The 22,044-nt window shown below is 43.7% G+C and overlaps 1 protein-coding gene and 1 non-coding gene across 2 annotated transcripts; both read right to left on the bottom strand.

Annotated features, from left to right (window-relative positions):
• Positions 1-7,270: 7,270 nt before the first annotated feature.
• On the bottom strand, positions 7,271-7,802 carry LOC124701063 (auxin-induced protein 6B-like). The gene has a single exon (XM_047233117.1). It carries the CDS (start codon positions 7,800-7,802, stop codon positions 7,506-7,508), a length of 297 nt encoding a protein of 98 aa, XP_047089073.1. The 3' UTR covers positions 7,271-7,505.
• A 5,241-nt stretch (positions 7,803-13,043) lies between these two features.
• On the bottom strand, positions 13,044-13,127 carry LOC124704893. Its single transcript, XR_007003760.1, has one exon. It is a non-coding gene; the product is annotated as a small nucleolar RNA Z199 (small nucleolar RNA).
• Between the last annotated feature and the right edge of the window lie 8,917 nt (positions 13,128-22,044).

Genomic DNA, 22,044 nt, shown 5'->3' with positions numbered 1-22,044 from the left:
GGCCACAGATGGGGCTGGCATCAACTGACGATATATCAACACTGATGGCCACACATAGCCGTTGCCGTTGACCGTATGCGGACGTTCATCCCGTGCGACGATGGCTAGAGGGGAGGCGCCGACGCCGGAGATGCTGACAACGCTATGTAGACGGCTGCCGTAGGCGTAGAGGAGCACCGACGGGAGCCGGCCATTGGCGTAGACGGTGAGTCATGTGAGCCCTAGTCACCATGGGGTGGTGGTAGTAGCGACTGCCGAGTGTTTGCGTGATGGTCCGAAGCTCTGTCCCCTTGAGTGAGATGTCCATAGCTTCCAGCTGTGCATGCGACGGTGGTGTAGGCCCCATATTTTTGGGCAGACTGGAGCCAGCGTGGACCAGTTCGTATGGCATCCAGTTAGACAGAGCACGGAGAGTCGTACGAGTCGGCCGGGAACACGGCGTCGGTGTTGGTGACATCGAACCCAGGACCCTTGCGCGTGTCATGAAATTCACGTGGTGGACGTCGGTGTTGGTGACATCGAACCCAGGACCCTTGCGCGTGTCATCAATTTCACGAAGAGCAACGTGTGCATCTCAAGAGGGATGTGGCGGAGGCGGACGTTGGTTCATTTAAACCCGCCGCCTGATCTTGTGGCACCGTGCAAAATCGGCGAGGGGTGGCCGGTGAGATGCGTGCTGCTTTATGAAGGCGTTATTTGACGAATTTATGTGACGTAAAAAAAGAGGAAAAGGTGAGACGGAACTTTGGAGCACTGCATAGCTAAATTGACCTTTGGTATTATTAATTACCTCTTTTGTTGGTAAAGGAAATCCGCTCATCTTCCGGTTCATCGATCTAGCTGTATGAGAAAATGCACGCATGCATCACTTGAAAATTATAAAGAAGAGTGGCCGGAACAAATTCCGGAGTACTACTCGCGCAAATAGCACAGCTATGAATGAATGTTTTTCCCCCACTAATTCGCGATGGATGGGGATTTGTTTTGGTTCACGTACGTGACGTGACAGAGTAGGGAATAAAGAGAGCGCGACGGACGGCCGATTAAAATCCGGAGGCGCGCGCGAGAGTTCCGTTGATGAATGAACCAAGTGCCAGGCTGGACGCGCGCAGGAACCAAGCGACGACCTGTTTGTGCCTAGCGAGGAAAGGGGAAACGCTCGCGTTGACCTGCTGTTTAGTTGATGTTGACGCGCGCAATTGACGCCGTTTTATCCGCTCCAGCCAGCCTGGCGTGCAATTGACGCAGGCCGTTTTATCCGGTCGGAGGATCGCACATCCTTGCGCCGTTCCGTTGGGCAGCCTACATAAGGTGGGCTCAGCACAAACAATCTCCACAAACAACCGCGCGCGCGCTGCTGCCTGATCGTCAATAGGATTGAGAATATCTCTTGCTGTCGACGATAGAGATGCAGTCTGTGCAGGAACCAGGCGTCTCGCCGTCGCCGCTACTTGTTGGAACCCGTACCGATTCGCAGCAGCTGCACAGCATCGCCAGCCAAGCCCTGAGCACGCTCGCCATCGACGAGATGCAACACTACCCCTGCTTAGAGACCTCACGGGGCTGGGTGCTCGTTCTCGACCCTGCCTCCTTGCAGACCTTCCTATGGCGCGCGGCCTCAGGATGGCCAAAGGATCCAGCTGCCACCCAAAGAGCACGGATTCCCACAACACTGCAAGTGCTTGCTCTCCAACATGCCAGGTGCGCGCGGCTTCAGGCTGCTCTGTCGTGGTCTGTGATCTCGATGAAAGTGAGATCTGGGCGTGCAAGATCGGGGCGTCCAAGTGGGACAGACACCGCTACAAACTCACCACGCGCCGAAATGGCGGTATTCGCCGAATGGTGAACATTGGCAGGTGTCAAGGCATTACAGCTGTCTGTGGTAAGATTTATTTTGAGTTGACATCTTATACCAAAGGCGTCATTGAGTTTAATGAAAAGGAGGGAATGAAACTTGGCATTATATGGGTTGACATACTATGTCGACCCCTCCTATAGTCCCAGAGTAGTGAGTTTGACATACTCCACGCGGCAACTTTATATATTTTCTGAATCAACATGCTCTTCGATCACCGAGAACTTTTCTACCTGTCATCCATCTGAAGAAAAGGACTAAACATGCTATCTTTTCCAAACTATGTACTCGTCCTCTACCTAAGGTCACATTCGTGGGCTATGTATGTGCTGTCCTTTAGTTTTTTTTCCTCCTTTTTTGAGGCGATGTGATGTCCTTGTGGTTGAACTTTGATCTCAGCATATACTTTATAAAGCGAAAAAGGCTTGTCTCTGTGTATTCTTTATTATGTTGTTCCGCACACACTTTTTATCTTTTCTTCATCTTTACTAGCACAAATACTCGTGCGTATTTGTGCATGTTTTAATTCTTGAACAACAGTGTATGCATACTAAATGAACTGCCAGAAAAAACTTCACTGAACTTTTAGATGCATACTAAGTGAACTATTCTACGAAAAAATGTAAAAGAGTGCGGCTACACATCTGCTTGCATCTCGAAAAATCATGATTGGAATCTCACTTCTAACTAGAAAAAAAATACTTGTAACAGGAGAAATTTGCAGTTGTAACCACACTTGCAACTGGAGAAAGTCTTAGTTGCAACGACATTTACAACTGGAGAAAGTCTCAGTTGCAACTACACTTGCAACTAAAGAAAAATTCAAGTTGCAACCGCACTTGCAACTGAAAAAAATGTCAGTTGCAAGACCGCACTTGCAACTGAAAAAACAGTTGCAACCGCACTTGCAAGTGAAGAAAACCTCGGTTGGAACGAGAAAATTCTCAGTTGCAACTGAAAAAGAAATCTCAGTTGCAACTCCACTTGCAACTACAAAAAATAATCTTAACTGCAACTTTACATGCAACTACAAAAAAATAGGAGTTGCAACTCCACTTATAACTGCAAAAAAAAATTATTGCTGCGTCGCAACAACTTCACATATTATGCACAAAATGAAAAATAAGAAAAAAGCAAAAACAAAAGAAAAAGAAAAAAATAAAATAAAACGCGAGACTTTATATACCATGAGGAATGTTCGCACCAATGTCCGCGTATAATCCAACGGTTAGAAAATCTACTGAGCTTTAGCAAATCCGTTCTTTATTTTTTTGAAATCTATATATTGAGTTTCCTCACTGCGTATATTTTTATTGATTTTTGGTATAAGTCTCAAAACTAAAAGTACAGAGTGCTGGAGGAGAGCACTAAAACAAAGCAAAAACTAAGCTAAGTTAAACTACACTATGTTACTAGGGATTTACAAGAAATTCGTTACCCAGGCCTTAAGGCCAACATAAGATTTCCTCTTGGCTTTATGGACCAGAAGTGCCATCTCCTCCTTGAACTTATATTTGCAGCGATAGAGACTTGGAGTGATTCCTTTGAATATAAAGTCATTTCTAATCGTCCAAAGTGACCAAGAAATCAACATGATAATCTCCATGAAGAACGGCTGCTGGATCTTGACTTTTAAGCTCTAAACCATATGTTGAAGCACTAGATATCCATTGGAAAGTGTTGGTGCCCATCCAGGACATAAGTACTGCCAACAATTAACTGCAAAAGGACATGTGAAGTGTTAGAGAAATATGCTTGTTGTATTACCAGGGGGCCAAAGGCCATAATATATAGTACATGTACAGGTGCACATATGCAGAAAGCCCCCTAACATATGGGGAAACTACAATAGACAGATATATACATCTAACACCCCCTCAAACTCATGGTGGATCCACAACACCGAGTTTGGAGAGTAAGAAATCATGCTGCGCTCGAGTCTCAGTGCCTTCGTAAAGAAATCCGTCAACCGCAAATCAAGGCACATAATGAACCGCAACAACATCATCCTCGTACTCGTGCACGTGTGTAAAAAGCATCAACACCGATATGCTTGGTCAGCTCATACTTGACCGGATCACGTGCAATACCGATAGCACTCGTACTGCCGTACAAAAGTGGAGTGGGTGTCGTAACAGAGACCCCAAAATCTGCAAGCAACCACCGTAACCAAGTCACCTCAAGCAATCAACAAAGCCATAGCCCGCAACTCAGCCTCAACACTCTAACGGGAAATCGCGACCTGTTTCTTCGTCTTCCAAGCAATAAGCGAACCACCAAGAAACACACAAGAAGCGTAAAGTGAACGACGATCCGTAGGATCACTCGCCCATGTAGCATCCGAATAGCACCGGAGCCGGAGAGAGCTGGAACGGGGAAAGAAAAGGCGACGAGTGATCGTGCCACGAAGATAACGAAGAACACGGAGGAGATGACTATAGTGAACAGTGGTAGGAGCTGAGACAAACCGACTCGTAATATGAACAGTGGTAAGAAATATCGTGACGAGTGACAAAGAAGATAAACAAGACTCCCAACAAGATGGCGATAACGAGTGGGATCAGGAAGAGGATCACCATCGCAGGGACGAAGCTTAACATTAAGCTCCATAGGAGTATCGATTGTGCGCTCATCCCCAAGAGCAAGACGAGCAAGAAGATCCCGAATGTACTTTTCCCGAGAGATAGAAAAGCCATCGGAAGAGGAGGAAACCTCAATGCCAAGAAAATAGCGAAGAGGACCAAGATCAGTCATAAGAAACCGATCACGAAGACGAGCCTTGACGAAGGAAATATACTCGAGATCATCACCAGCAATGATCATATCATCAACATAGAGAATAAGAAGAGTACGTCCACGAGGAGAAGTGTGAACGAAAAGTGCCGGATCATGAAGACTAGGAGAGAAACCAGCGAAGCCACGACGTAGGCGAAACGCTCAAACCAGGCACGAGGGGCCTGTTTGAGACCATAGAGAGAACGTCGAAGACGACAAACCATCCCATCGGGAACAGAATACCCAGGAGGAGGCTGTAATATCCCAGGTAATGGGGTTACAAAAATAGAGGAAACAGATGTGTGCATTGCATTCATGCATAGAAAATCCGGGGAATTTTCGCGCTTTAAAGTAAAACAAATACAAGAATCGAAGTTTCACTTGACCTTGGTGGAACTGAAGTAGCTCATCAAGTCAAGCGCTATAAACCTCAATGTGACTTTGTTAAAACCTTGTTTTGGGAAGAGATGATTTGATCTAAGGGGTTAGATTAAATAGCACTAATAATCACCACAACCACACTTTACTCACTGATCAACTACTTGATCTTATAACAGATCATAATATGGTAATCCTTGCCATAACCTAAGAACATCTGTTTAAGTACAAACCAAGTAACAATAATTGGAGAAACTATTCTTCACTTATCTTCTCCATGTCTTAAACTAATCCATGCACTTATCATAAGCCCTATGATATCCATTCTACTTTAATCTTGGAAACAAGACAAGGAGATCCAACTAAGGAATACAACTCTTCTCTATTCCAAATTATTAAGCATCAAACCTAGAGAAGTGAGAGTTCTATTAATTATTAGAGAAGCAATGACAAACCTCGAGTTAAACCCTGGATATACATCCATGTAAACAAAACCTCATCTTAAGAACATAACCTTAGGATACTAATCAAGACCATCCCTAGAAAGAGAACCTTTTATGTTAAACATAGATATTGATGATCACCTCATTATCTATGGAACAAAATCTTAAGATGGTATTAAAAGTCCTTTCCTAGATAAGAGAGAGACCACTCATACCACTCTTAGCTTTACCTATTTAAGAATAAAGGACAACCTTTGAATTAAAGTATTAGGTTGACAACCATTTCCCTTGGAGTGGTGTGATAACCTAATATCACATGGAATAATACTATACCCTGAATTGATAAGGTGAGGAAGAGACTAACCCAATTAAGCTAGACAAATGAAACCTTAGCATAGATGCCTAAGGAGATATTAGGAGTACACATAAACCCTAGAATAACCATTCTTAAATGAGAAAGCTCAACCTATGGCGTTATACTCAAGATAATTGAGACAACCATAACCATGTCCATTCAAGAAACCATAAAGGAAAGTCTATATTTAATTGATCAAAGACAACACTTGATCATGGAAGTGAGAACCCCATTTAATGAGAGATCCCTAGGAAGTCAAACCTTGATCATTATTAATTAAGTGATGATCATAAAACCTAAGAACTTGAGGTATGGAGAATAAACCCTAACAGGATAAGTAGATCTCATTCACCACATGAAATCATAGGGAGGTAACTAGTAGGCAACTCTAGGCTTATATTCCAATCTTAACTTGTGATTCAAAGGCTGCTTGAGCTCAACGCTCAGCTCCAGGCCGAGGCGGCCGCCCGCGAGCAAGCATGGCTCGCCCAGAATGAGGGATCCCGCCTGGGGTGGGCACGCAACGTCGCCGAGAAACTCCGGTGATGCATGCAGCGATGCTGCACCGCCATATGCACGAAGCAAGGGCGGAGATGCGAGCGCGGGAGGTGGCAGTGAACGGGAAGAACAGTGATGAAGCAGACCTGTCGCGCGCCCCAACCAAAAACCAGTATACTAGGGTTTATGTAATTTAGGTTAGATTTCATTGAACTTTTATAAATAAACCTAAATTTGAAGGAAATTTTGAAGTTCATTTACTTTCATTTGTTAATTTTTTTGGGATTCTTATCATGGCCATTGGTGTATGCACCCTCTCTCCAGATTGGGGAGCAGGTGTCTGCACCCAAAATAAGGCACCGCATTTCAGACACGGCTTGTGTCTGTTTGCATCGGAGCGTGCACACAAAATTAGTCCTTTTTTCAACTTGTTTGTATGTGCATCCGTTCGCTGGGTTGAGGACATACCTTTTTTCCACGCAGACCAAAATAAATATAAAATGTTCGTTTACGTTATGCTGGTGGACATGTTCTTAGGAGTGACGAAGAGGGGTCAGACCAATGCTGCCTGTCTCCGTCTTGCTCTATCCCTCTCCCCGACCTGGTGCTGATTGCTGAACCCACAACGAAGGACACGACATGAATCGACCAGCAGAAAGAAACGCGGCATCGGAAATTCCCCAAGGACCCCATCCTCCATGATTAACTGGAGCATAATATGATGCTGTCCTGCTGCAACTCGATGGACATGAGGTAGCGAAGGGGGAAGTTAATCTGTATAATAGCTCTGTACGTAGCGTCAGCCTATATCTAACTTGACGCCTGCCTGCCGAGCCTGATCTCGTTTCATGGCCTGTTTGACAGTCATTCCGAGCTCGACCTTGTTTTGTTTGGTCTTGAACTTTGCAAAAGAGAGGGGAATTAAGCAATTCAAATCTGCCTGTAGATAAGCCTGGCTATGACGACTGTGAATCCAAATGTTTATATATACATCGGTATGTCTGTCAATCAATCAGTATACATGTATGTGCAAAAATCGGAAGGAAAAGAAGGCCAAAACCATCGTCCCAGACTAATCGCGTACCCTCTCCTCTCTCTCCATGGTACACCCATGTATCCGACTATCCGTATCGGCAGATGAGCGTAGTCCAGCGCACGCCCTCCGCTGCTCACCGTCGTCGTGCTCACAGCCGATCATCGATCACGACGTGACCTTAGCGCGGGTGCACGGGGCCATGTGCACGCGGTGCGACGACGAGTACGAGTGCGTGTCCCGCTCGATGAGCGCGCGCAGGCGGAGGAACTCGTCGACGGAGCAAGGGAGGCGCAGCGGACCGGACGAGTGGTAGCCGTAGGTGTCCCGCGCCGCCTCCAGCAGCCGGCGGAAGAGCGGGTGGTAGAGGTAGGCGATGGGGATGGCGAACCGCCGATGGTCCTCGTCGACCGTCACCGCTAGCCACCCCTTCTTCACCTTCCCCTTCTTCTCCTCGCCCTGCATCGCCGGCGGTCCAGCTGCAGCCGAGCTCTCGCCGTGCTTGCTGCTTGATCCACCAAATATCCATGTCTAATTTGGAAATAGAACCTAAAATTACGATACCATTGCAGTTTTGCCAACAAAAGTCTCTGTATCAGGCATTTAGCAGGCTCTTTATCTGTACCGATGAGCATCTAGTGGACTCACATGCTCCGAGTCTAAATGTCCTGATGCTCCAGAATCCAGATCAGGTAACGCTCGCGAGGGGAATACTCTACGTGGGTGCTCACAGCTGAGGTCCACGTGTGCTATCCAAAGAATATGAAGGAGGATCCATGACTGATTCGATGGGAACAATGTAAATCAGAAGAAGGATCCATGGAAGACGAGGAGGAGGTATGATTACCTGCTGGAAGATCTCAGGTCGCTCGCCATCACGAATACTCGTTCGGCTGCCGGCCATGGCTCTACCTCTCCTCTCTGGCCGACAGCGCGATCTGGCCGGAGTGCCATGCCTCTCCTCTCCTCTCCGAGCAAGAGTCAAAGTCTAAGTCATAGTCACACGCGCAATCCGCACGCGGTGTGTGAGGAGAGCTCTTTACTTATAGAGTCTGACTTGCATATGTTTTTGAGGAGGGAGGTGTGAGCGGGAAGGAGACGATGGGTTGGTGCTAATTTCGCTTCTCTCTTGATCACCTTCATGTTCGTTTCTTGTGGGGAGCTAGATGAGTGGCTGAACCAAATCAATTAAATTCATGGTGATTAAATGACCTGTGGTTACCGGATATATATGACGTGCGGATCAGCTCTATGGAAATATTTAATATAGACACGGATATGTAGGGTGGACGGCTCGGTTCTCTAAAGGTAGTAGTTAATTTTGGCTGCCTGTTGCTCTGCCCTAGGAGAGGCCAAGCTGTAATGCGCTGGGCCATAAAATTATCTTTCCTCACCTCTATACATATTGCTTGCTACATCAATCAGCCAACTGGGTCAATTCTTTTTGCACGTAAATTAGGCATTAATCAGCTCCATATGCTTAACCATGCTAGCTTGTTGCTCATCGGTCGATCACTGCTCTTTTGGTTGATTCTTGCTTTTAGTTAACCACACATGTAGAATGGGCCAAAACAAAACGCAATACCAACCTCTTCGTGACTTGTGGCTTCGGCTGAGACAATCTTGCTATGTTACTTGGTCAGCTAATCAAGCAAATCACGCGCGGTCACTCGTAGCAGATCGATCAGGCTACATCAGCTTTCATTTACAGCTAGGCACTGACATTTAACATGCACCACCCTGTTGCATATATTTGCTACTACCCGGCCATCACATAACTGGTTCCTTTTCCTCTGTCTAGGAGCAAAACTTGATTGTGGGCGACAAATTAGTAACAGAAATTAGTATTCGGCACTCAAAATTTCGGCACAACTTCTCATCTTTTTTGATCATTCACAACACGCAACAAACAATAATGTGCACACAACACAAATCATATCATTTCAAATACAACTACTCAGTATCACCACAACTCCCTGGCCAGGAGCATTACAAGGACGACGCTACAAGTACCAAAACGGCAGTATCACACCCACGCACCGACCAGCATATCACCAGCAGCCGCACCACCAAGGCCATCTTTCCAGGACATGCCAAACTCCAAAGCGGCCAGAAACATTACGAGGACCTAAACTAGTTACTTCAGGCCGTCTTGGCCTTTTCTTCTTTACCTGAAAATCACAAAACAAGATAATAAGTATCAGATGTATAAACTGAGGACACAATAAGCAACTACTTGGAATTGGGGTGTAAATCTAAAGGAGAAAGTCATGGACGGTTTTAGAGAAAAAAAAAACTCAAGCCTAGATAAAGGATATGACAGCATTTGTACGCAAAATACAACATGATCCTACATATGAACAACTCTCATCTACAACTTACTGTTGGAAATAGCTAACTAGAGTAGTACTCAGGCAAACAAGCACAAATGGGTATATTTGATAGATCTTAACTATTGAGTAATAGTTAAATATATAGTACAGGAACAGTCTCCACTGCTTCGCAGGAAACACAATCTATCGCAAATCATGTTGACTACCACATCGAAGAAATATGAATGATGTCTACTTATCAGACCATCGATAGGTGTGTAGGATCAGCATCAATTTGCTAATATGTATTAAAAGTGGCAAGAGAGGGAACATTATAGCCAAGTTTGAAGCTATGAACCTGGCAACATACACATTCATCCAGTGGCGGACCCACAGGGCCTGGTCGTTATGTACAGTATAATTAGTCGTAGGGGAGAAAAAAGAGCCGATCGATCGTGCAAAACTGCTTAGCTAACCTCGAGCCTGTACAGTAGTAGAGGAAAACGAAGGGCTGATCGATTCGTCCAAAACCACTTAGCTTGAGGCTTAAGCAGTCCGTGTGGCCTGTTTGATTAATCTCATACCTCCAACTCCGTCTACCTATCCTGAACTGCAAACCAACGCTCTGCACGACTAGTCTGCGTCGCCACGGCGGCGACCCCCAGCCATGATGAGTTTTGTTACACATGATGTACATAGCAAATTGTAAATTGTTTCCTTTTCAAAAAATATTCAGTTAAGAAAAGCAGCGGAGACATTGCACTCCCTTTTGAGAAAAACACAACAAAGAAGGTTGCCGCTGGACACACTAAGTAGTATTGTAAATTTCTTTTATTCTTATTTTAGACTATTATTTTGGTGTGCTAGAACTATGTGTGTGATCATTTTTTCAACTTGTTAATTAAATTTTTTAATTAGATATTATTTATTGTTTTTATATCGATTTACACAGCAAACAGTTATTATATTGAAGTAGTAAATATATTTTATTAAAATTGTCCTCAATTTTTTTGGTGCGGCATACCCACTGATAAAATCTTGGGTCCGCCACTGCATTCATCGGCTATATGGCCCATGTATCCCGGGGCATAGAGAGGAGATACGGGTAGCACCAGAAAACTAAACAAAAACCCAGAGTCGAATGCGGATCTAACGTACATGGAGTCTAGGTGGCACGACATTGATGAATTGAGAAGAAACATTCACGGACATGTTATATTCTAGATGTTTTCCTATTTGCAACATCATTTTGAACTAGATGCATCTTCTCTAACAAATATCCCACATGTATGGCAAAGCACTTCACAAACGAATTACGGGATTCCTAATAAGTCTAGCTCATGCCATCAAGTACCTACCTGCAAAACAGTGCCGCATCACTGCAATCCTGGACCACAACTCCCTTCAGTATACATACTTGCACACCATGCCCTGGATAAATTTCCAAGTCAGCCAAAGAAATTGGGAATATAAATTCTTCTTTCTATAAGCATCAATTCAGCAGTAACATAATTAGTCTTTATAAGATAGCATTAATTGTGTTGAATCACAAGAGTAGGAAATACCAAAACCCTGAATACACATTGATCTAGCAGTCCAGATCATCTCCGACAAGTGCAACCAGCCAAAAGATAGCAAATACCAAAAAACTCATATTAAGTAAGAACTCAATCTCCAAGTTTAACCCAAATAAAATAATAATCTGGATTAAGATAATTGAGCAAGACAACAACTAAATCAATGAGCAAGGGGTTGCTGGTTCAATCAACCTATGTAGATAGATAGATAGATAGATAGATAGATAGATAGATAGATAGATAGATAGATAGATAGATATTATGCCCAGGTGAAGAAAAAATCAAATGGAGCAGGAAATGCTAGCTTAGTTAGCTCCCAGGCCTAAACCTCAATTTATACAAGTATATCTAGTTCCCGGTACATGACTACTTGTGGGCACACTTCTTATTACAGCAGCTCCTAATTTGAAGAGAATATTAGTAGATATAAACTAATAATTAATAAAACATTGCATGTTAGAAAGCTTACTGCTAATGTTGACAAGTAACAAGTGAAATAAATTATTGGTAAGAACTGTAACCAGGCACACGAGGAAAAATGAGAATTGGAGTAATAAGAAATCATATTTACTATTCAGTACATTAAGCACAATTACATAGTAAGCTATGGAAGTGGAACCACCATGAACAACCAGATAAGCATGTAATCAGGTCAGACAATCTGGAATAATTTCGCAATAACATCAAATTACAAACATCAGCTATTCATCATGCAACCGGAGAAACTAAGCAACAACAGTCTAAGCCAGTGCAGCCAGTCAGCCATGTGCGCAACAACTTTTTCATGGAGCAAAGCGAGTGCAAGTGCAAAGCATACATGTCGGCTCATCCCTAAAGGGATACAAGCCACCATTTCCAGATGAGTGCCACCAATTGATTAATCTCGTTGGATACATCAATAATATGAATTTTCATGGCAATACAAAAATTTCGCACGAGCAAAATGAATTGAGGCTCTTCCTTCTTCTCTCCACAAGCATAAGCAAAAAAAAGCTTGCTTCTTTAGGTCTGGACGTGGAGAGGACCACATATGGGTAGCTTACCATGGCGTGTGAGGTCGACACGGGCATATTGAAGCCATTGAGGAGGGCCTCCATCTCCAGTGCCTCGGCAGCTGCGGCTACTTGGCACCTTGCCGTTTCAATCATGGCAGCCAGCCCACCACGAGCTGCTGCCGGTGCGAGCACGAGAGGCGGAGGAGGTGCTCAATGGCCTAATGCTGCAGAAATGAGCAGAACTTTAGATACATGACAGTGAACCTGGAACAAAGTATGGAAGGAACTACAAAACTACATGAATGAAGCCTGATTGTTGTGTTGCACGGGCAGCACCGAAATAAGACAAAATTATGACAAAAACACAGAAGGATGTACCTTACTACAAGTTGTCGTGGCCGCTCTTGTCCTCAGCGTTGTCCAAGTGGAGCAAGTCGTCGTTCCTGAACCCGCCACTGCCCACAACAACATTATCAAAGCCTTTTTCCCAAGCAAGTTGGGGTAGGCTGCACGTCCTCGTTGACGTAAAGCGTAGGTCTTTGTCCACCCTTCCTCTTGTGTGTCAAGGTTGAGGCAACGGCCAAGCCGGTTGTCGCACATGTTTCTTAAATGCTAACAATTTAGGAGTAGTGAACAATTACTTTCAAAACGAAATAAAGATCAATCAAATTCATAATCATGCACATATAGAAAAATATAAGTCATGCCAATTAATCAACATGGCATGCTGCTCATGGTTCACCAAGTGGAATATTAAATCATATATCTAGTGGGAAGATACAATGACTTGAACATAAAATGAGCAACCAGGAAGTGTGTTGGGGTATCATTAGAGACTTAAATACTAAGAGTCACAGGAGCATTGCTCCATCATATTGTTGCAGTATATTCTTCATCATTTGACCCTCGCATATTTAATCATGCTTGAATAACAAGAAATGTATTCCATCTAGATAACGGGGATATAAAAATACACAAGATTTAAAAAGTTTGTGTAATTGTAAGCTCAGCTAATCTTCTGATAAATTATAAAAAAGAGACAGATCTTACGATAAGTAGCCACTCTTCATCAAAGTAAACAAATCATGTAGACAATGATTACAAAAATGTAGATAACTGAACAAACTGAGACAACAACTACGCAATTCGCCCACTAGCACCTAAGGAACATAACTTCTTGTTTATGAACAGAAACAGGCATGTAGAAACTGAGGAATGAAACCAAAAAATAACTCAGAATATGAATATCTTCTCATGAATGTCGTGGCATATATGAAGTCTGACATGCGTTGTGCATTTCATGACTCATCATGAAGTCTGACATGCCTTGTGCATTTCATGACTCATCATAGCATTTTTGCAACTCTGGGAACAAAGCTGACCAATGGTAGAATGGGAGAGTGGGATATATTTGAAAAAATACACCAATGAACTACCAAGTTATTCCTACAATGAACTACCAAGGACACTACGACAGAAAAAATAGAACTATAAAAACTACTGTTTTTAGCCCATATTTACTAAATAGTGGTAATGACTTTCAAAAAAATCAGCCTTATCACTATGTCAACCCTTATTGCCAAATGCTAACCCTGATTATTTACATAACCAGTAGTGTAGTACTTCTGTCTCCTCTAATCTACATGCAAAACCGGATCTCTATTTTAATAGCAACAAGAGACATTATTACCATGATTTTTGAGTCGCCGAGTCAAGCCAAGTCGCCATGGCTACGGCTAGTGACTTGCTGACTTGACTCAGTGACTTGGCGTGATTAGTCGCCCCAAGTCGCCATGACAGTAAAAAGAGCAGTACCCCACATAATTCTATCCTTTGCATAGCCAATTGATGCAATGTGAGCAAAGTTGGCCTGTCAGCCAGGCCAGCCAGGCCCAACACGGCCCAGCTAGCCTCTCCTAGCCTCACCCAGTCACTAAAACCTAACCCCATCACCAGAATCCTCCCGCACCCAGCCTCACCCGCCAGCCAAAAGCACTCCCGCACCTAGCCTCGCTCGAGTGGTCGAGCCTCTTCCTTCTCTTTACTCTGCGCTGCCGGCAAGGAGCAGCACCTGCTCGAGCCTCTCCCTTCGAACCATCCCCTTCCTCTATGCCACCGGCGAGGAGCGACGGCAGCTCGAGCCTCTCTTCCCAAGCTCTACCCTTTCTCACCCTCTACTTCTCTCTCTGAAGTCCCGAAGCCCCGAGGCAGAAGCGACCGGCGACTAACAGCCGCCGCTGTATAGTCGTTGTTTAGTCGTCGGCGAGCCAGCAGGTTGAGCGACTCGCCCCATGAGTCAAGTTGCTTGCGCGACCCAGCCACGCCGCGCCGACTCGGCGACTATACAGCGACTCAAAAACCATGATTATCACATGAATGATTATTAGTAGAGCAAAGCATGTTAGGAAGCTAAATGCTACTAGCTACCTTATGGTAAGCATCCACTTTCGAACAACTATCCAACCTTGCATACATATTTTGTGTAAGCCTTCACTCAAACAAATTCTGAACCAAAACATCCAGTCCTGAATCTACTAACGACAGCTCCCAGAATCCAATCGTGGAGAAGTCTCACCGGGTGCAGGGAGGCGGAGGACGCAACCTTATTTCCGGCGGAGACCGCGAGGATGGAGCCAGCCCGCAGCCGAGAAGGCTAACGGATGACACACCATCTTCTCCTGCCTGCAATTACAAGATAACAATATTACAAAACTTTTCTTAATGCAGCATAAAAAACATGATGTCATGGGCACATGAAATCCTACACAGCAAAATTAGTTCTTGGATAACTTATTTTCAGATACTAGGAGCTAGCCTGGAGCTTTCTTGTGACTTATACTTGTTAAAATATGAATAAGCAAAGTGCATTTGAACAGATCCAATTACACTTACAAAAATAATAGCATGCCAAATTTCCGAAGAGTAAGAAATCATCAGAGTCAGAAGACATAACAACAGAAGGAGTGAGTAGAGTCACATGAATGATTAAAAGAGAATCTACTTTAACAAAGTAGCTCAATTTAAGAAGGCTAACAAATGCACCTACTGTGAATCTTCCCACGGCATGTTAAGAAGCTACAGGCTACAATCTAGCCACTAGTATCAGATAAGCATACACATCTGAACTACTATCAAACCTTGTACACAAATTTTGTGTAAGCCTCTACTCAGAAGAATCTGAACCAAGCCATGCAGACATGATATACATAAGACAACTAGCAGAATCCAATCATGAAGTAGTAAAAACAGCACCGAGAACTTATTTTCTTCACCCGTGGAGAATCTGTAACACGCGTTTTAGACGAAGGATGAGATATCTCACCAGCTGTGCGGCGGCGACTGGCGTGGCCTAATTTCCGGCGAGGACGTCAGCGAAGACCGCAAGGATGGAGACCAGATATTGCACCGGCACGCGGCAAAGCGACCTCACGGAGGACGCAGCAGACGGCGACAGGAACTTTGCGGAGATTAAGGATGCCACCACCATCTACTCCTGCCAGCAATTACAAGATTACACAACTTTTTTTTACAGCAAACAAACATAAAACCGTGATGCCATGGGCTGAACAAATCCTACAGATCAAAGGTAGTTCTTGGAAAATTTATATTTCAGATAGTAGGAGCCTAGAGCTTTGTTGGGAATACTATAAGGCGCCAAACAAAGATTAAACATATTTGAAACAATACCCCTTTAACTAACTATACCTAATGTACTTGCAATTGAAATTCAATCGCTCAATTAATAAGTCTTAAAAAGAGATCAATAGAAATAAAATACTTGGGCTTATATAAGCTAAATAAATTTTCCAGAAACTAGCTACATAAACATTGCACAGCACAAACCAGTAGCTAGGTGACCAAATCCCAGCTACAAAGAAACCTCAATAGATAAACACCATGGCTCATGGGCCAGCTGACCAATTAAGATCATCACAAAACAAAGTGGGAGAGGAGGAACAAGCAGAGGAGGGAACGCTCACCAAAAGGGAGCCACCGGCGCTACAACCACCATGACATATTTTGTAAGAAGAGTGACATAAATAACCTGGTTTTGATGAACAACAGGTTCCTGTTAAAACCATAACTAGGCCCCAAAGACAGAGTGTAGCATGTCAACATGAAGCAGAAGATGATTTACCTCCTTCTAGGCAGACCGGTGACTGCGGTCAGTTTGTGGTGCAAGCTGGATCTTCAGCACATACCTGCACAAGACACGGAGGTCCTTACCACCAAAAAGACTTAAATAAAACTGATCTGAGTAGGTAAGTGAAAGGGGCGGTGCTATTCAGAGTTTCAGACTCACTTCTTCCCCACCTTGTGCCTCACTAACAGAGCAGAGTCAAATTCTCCTTTAGCAGTCCGCTCCAACACCTCTTACTTGTCTATGCTCATTTCCCAATCTGTGCACGTGCATTGAAGCACCCGCATAACTCAATTGTTTGGTTAATAGTGTAAAAAGTATTTTTAGAGATACCAAAACAAAAATGGCTCCACGAAACATTTTTTAGGAAAAGGAGATACGGAACACGTGAGCTCACATGAAAACACAAAAAAAGACAAATGACCCATATTACAAATGCAATGAAAGGGAATCATTGGGAGAATAAACCAAAATGTTCAAAATATTTCAGAGTAAAAATATTGTTCCTATATAATACAAATTTGTGGGAATTGGGTTCAGGACTGGATCCATTAGATGCCATACCAAATTAGGAACCAAAACTTCCAGCTGTGGTTGTTGTACTAGTGTTTTCGGTAACACAATTAAACAGTGACCAGGTAGAATCAGGACATGATCATCTAGTACAAACGCTGATCCACTGGATGCTTTGTAAAAAAGAAATATAGTATGCACCTCACTACAGGAAGACCGCTGAATTTTTTATTGATCATCACAGAGAACAACGCTAGAAAAAGACCTAATAATGAAGGATTTATACCAATTCGCCAAGGAAAAGGAGCAGCAGCCTTTGGCCATCCTGTCGCTAGGTCAGGGCAGGGGTGCTCACAGCATGTCGGTGGCTGTGGTCTTTGTCCGGGGCCGGCGCGGGCAAGGGCAGGGCCTGGTCGCAGCACACCGGCGAGAGGTGCAGCTCCTCCCGCCGTCTTTGTTCCTGCATATGCACACCACAACTTTACCAATTGAATTTTTTTTGCATCCACACATGCATATGCTTGGGTCTACTCCTATATATTCAACAGAGATAAAAAGAAGCGAACAATACATGAAAGGGGTAGAAAGAGACCTCACCAGCAGCAGCAACTCGGAGTGGTGGCCGGTTGGAGTGGTCACCAGTAGCAGCAGTAGCGTTGTCCAGGTGGAGCAAGTCGTTGTTCCTACACCCCATCCTCGCCTTCACGGCCTCCTTGGGCTGTACTAGCATTTGTGATACGCATCAACATTCTTTTCATGTGTCGACAAACAAAAAATCTGACAAGAAAAGGTAAGAGAATGACTGAAATACTGATATAGTTAACGCACAATCCTTTATCGTGCATATCTTTGGTTCCGTCATTAGAATTATGAATGGGTTGATATCCTGAAGGACGGTTAATATTGTTCATACAGATACAATACAAAGATTTTTGGGCTACAGCAAATTGGAATCTTTCACATAGCTTTTTTTTTTTCGAGAAAACGCAAAAGACTTTTGCGTTTCATTTCATTGAAAAGATAGATAGTTTTACAAGCCTCCTAGGAGGCGGGATACAGGTACAAGAAGTGACTCAGTGCACATCCCAGGTCGTCGGAAGCACTACCCTAATGCCCTTCGCGCCGGCCCTAGCCCAAAGATGAGCCTCATCGAAGATCTCCTGGACCAAGTCGCGCACCGAGGGCTGGGTTCTGTCAAACACGCAAGAGTTGCGGTGCTTCCAGAGCATCCAAGGCGTCAACAGGGTGAAGGAGTCCAGCCCTTTGCGCATAGGCTTAGCGGTCATCTGCCTGGCCTTGTGCCACCAATCGTCGAGGGAGGCGTCGTTGCTGTCCGGCGGCTGACAGGTCATGCGGAGGCGAGCCAGCACCTCGTGCCAAACCTGTCGCGAGAAGGGACAGGCGAGGATGAGATGGTGCATGGTCTCAGGCATCTGGTCGCAGAGGAGGCAGCGGGGATGGTGCTGGAGGCCTCGCCTGGCAAGGCGTTGGGCAGTCCAGCAGCGATCCATGCAGGCAAGCCAAGTGAAAAACTTGACCCGCGGCGGCGCCCACGTCTTCCAAGTAAGCTTCCAGGAGCTGGAGGCAGTGGAGCCATGGAATTGCGCAAGGTAGCAAGACTTGGCGGTGTAAGTACCACTGGCAGTCCACTTCCAGACCAGCCTATCAGGCTCAGTGCCAAGCGTGGTGCACGAAACGGCTGCCCAGAGCGCCAGGTATTGGCCAATCTCGTGCACGCCGAGGAGGCCGTGGATGTCCTGAGCCCAGGCGTTTCCAAGCAGCCCTTGGGCGACGGTCCTGACCTTGCGCCGGCGCTTGGGGATGCAACCGTAGAGGCTGGGCGCAATCTCACGGACGGCGCGGCCGTCGATCCACCTGTCTTCCCAGAAGAGCGTGTCACGTCCGTTCCCAACCGTCATGGTGGTGGAGGCAAAGAACAGCGCTCGTTCCTCAGACGTGAACTGCAGGTCAAGGTCGCCCCACGCACGTCGATCGTCCGTGCGGGAGAGCCAAAGCCAGCGAAGCCGCAGCGCAAGGCCCGTCCGCTCCATGTCCGGTATGCCCAGACCGCCGTCCGAGATGGGCCTGCAGACTCGGCTCCAGTTGACGTGGCAGTTTCCACCTTTCACATAGCTTATAGTGTTAAGAAACAATCCATTTACAGATGTACACATGGCAAACAGAAAAATAAAGACAAACTTCGATGCTTTTAGAAATAGACCAGACGCTCAATCCTGTCATATAGTACTTGGACTTGTGCTGATTGATCTCCTGGACTACACGGGAAACACCAATTCTAGACCAACCATAGCCTTTTTCATAACTCGTAAACTGATAAAATCCATCACTCCCAACAATTCGGTCCTCATAAAATTCTTTTGCAGTGGTAGGAAGCTTGCTTGGCTCGTGATGTCCCATGTTTTAGATGCTACTATTTCTTGTGCAAAAATAAATAAATCATCTTGGGTTCAAACATATATATGTTTTTCTTCTTTCACTTAAAAATAGCATTAACCTTTAAAAACAAAGCTACTGCCCCGAGCTGATTGCCCTATCAAGCTCTCAAGCTAGCTTCGCAATACTAGTAGAAATGTGTGAGAAACACTACACTACACTACACAATGAAGATTTTCGTTAATTAAAACATAACTGCTGCTGACACCTACTAGGCAGCTTCATATTTTGCCCAGTCGAGAGTGATACTGGTCAAATCCAACTTTATCATTCCTTTTATATACCACACTTCAGATTTTGCAGGACTACATGATCCTTAGAGGTTAGAGCATGTAAATGTAGAAATTTCCAATGTACGCATTTCAGCTACCTATTTGAGAGGGGGCAAGAAACTCTACAGAACTTTTACTGTAAACATGGCAGCACTTGGTCATCTACATGTTACGAAGATTTTGCACCATGTCAACTATATGAAACTATAAGTGTAAGCATCAAGGTTTCCTTTCTGGAAATAGTAAAAGGTCGATATACCATAGGGTCTGACACTACTAACAAGCAGAAATGAGGCACTAGTTAGGATCATCTTGTAAGCGCATTTTCCAGATTTAATATGGTAGCTGCGCCCAACAAGCGATTTCATGCAGATAAACATGTCTCAGAGGTTCAAATCAGCTTTCATAAGCCAGTTGAAGCTCACCATTGGCAACTAACGATATCAACAAAAAAAGGAGTACCAGCTTGTACAGTAAAACTGGCAAAGTAAAAAAAAGAGAATGGTCACCCACGCAAATCGGCAGCACTTATACATCTGCATGTTCACCTATATGGAATTATTGTGAACATCATGGCTTTAAATATAAGAAAATAACCAAAACGAAAGAGACACACCAGGATTAAATGTTTAATCAATCATTCAATCATAGTAGAATATTTCACAAAACGCTACACCTACACCATAACAAACTTGGCACCGATATTGTATCATTGGGAAAACCAACCCAATCTATATATAGCAAGTGAACTGAACCGGCTAGAAACAAAAAAAAAAGACAAGGTGATGTACATCTTGGAAATTAGCATAGACATGAACATGTCCCCGGAGTTGCAAAATAGCAATATAAAAAACAAGTTTATACTTTGGAGAACGACAGCTTAGTCTACATATAGTTCAGTGCGTAATCGCACAACTTTGGAGTAAAGACCACAAATGTTAACTTCTGACATAAGTAGAAGATACTGTACTAAACTAGCTTCAAAACTATACAAAGGAGAAAAGACTAAAATTACATACAAAGTATGTGCTGGTGTATAATAGCAAAGGCCACTGATATTTTAAGATCCAAAACATATTCAGAAGATCAAATTGATAGGAACCACGTGAAAAAACAGCTTCTTTATGCCTCTTAATATGAAATCAAGCGCAACAAATAACCAATGATGCAAAACACCATCACATCACATCAAAATATTAAATAAAAACGAATATTAGTGCAGGAGCCTCATTCACAGCAATCATACCTCACTATGGCAAAACTGCACTTAATAAGACATGTAACAGCATCAGGCATGGGTCGTCTTCTAGGTCCCAGGCAGCCGAAATGCCTGAGCAGCAGGACATGTGGAACATGTTCACCAACCATCAGCACGCAGCACAGCTCCTCCCACTCAATCTTTCTGTCTTAAAATAAAAACAATGACCATTAAATAGAGAACGTTCTATCCTAAATTTCTAGTATTTTAAATGTTGAGTTTAAATAAAAACTGTCCTTCCTCTATTATATAAGGATGCACCAGAATGATCCTAAAATTTAGAATTAGACATGAACATTCATTGAGTAGATGGAAGCTATATAATTTACTTGACTATTCACATCACTTTCCTAAAAACATTCAGAATCTTAACTAAGCAAGAGAAATCTAGAACCAAAACCAACTCAAATCCTACACAAAATAACAAACAGAGATATTCATATCCTGAAGTGAATTAAATAAAGAGAACTTACAATCATTGGGCATAAAAATTAGTGTTGTCAAACTATAGTTCATGCATTAAACTAGCGCTAAACTTTCCCAATTGGAATGAAATAGACATAAGTGGAAATTGATCTCAAACTTGATTCGCAGATTCATATAAACATGTAGCATTTCGAATTTGTTTTATAAATCTGCACTAAAGAGCAAATGGGCAGCAATAGCAACACGGTGTATTCATTCATCTCGCCCAGCTCGGACTAGCTAATTCTCCACAGCACGAGCCATTGTTTAGAGCAAGGCTGGAAACAATGTTCTTTCCCATGTGATCCATATTCTTATCCATGCAATTGATCTAGATTACCTATCACTATCAGTACCTAAGCACTAATTTTTGTATACATGAGTGAACAGGAGAGTTAAACACAATTTAGAATGTTTAGTGCCGATGATTAGAATGTTTTGCAATGCACATAAATTTCCGAAACCTTCTCTTCCATGTTTTAAGGCTGCAAACAAGATCGCCAGGTTTTCTAATACACCAGAACAAATCCTGCGGACTTGCCAACTATTCTAGCATGTCCACCACAAATGCCACAAACATTTGTAGCAAACAATTCAGTCGAGAAAGGAATTAGAAATCAGCGAAGATTGATCTCAATCGGCAGATTCATATAAACATTTAGTATTTGAATTTGTTTTATCAATCTGCAATGAAGAGCAAATGGGCAGCAATAGCACCGT

Source organism: Lolium rigidum, chromosome 3 (genome assembly GCF_022539505.1).
Source record: "Lolium rigidum isolate FL_2022 chromosome 3, APGP_CSIRO_Lrig_0.1, whole genome shotgun sequence".
NCBI lineage: Eukaryota > Viridiplantae > Streptophyta > Magnoliopsida > Poales > Poaceae > Lolium > Lolium rigidum.
This window is presented reverse-complemented; position numbering and strand designations above follow the sequence as displayed.

What these genes read in the sequence shown, in the direction of transcription:
- LOC124701063 (XM_047233117.1), bottom strand. Translation starts at nt 7,802, where the DNA reads ATGCAGGGCGAGGAGAAGAAGGGGAAGGTGAAGAAGGGGTGGCTAGCG.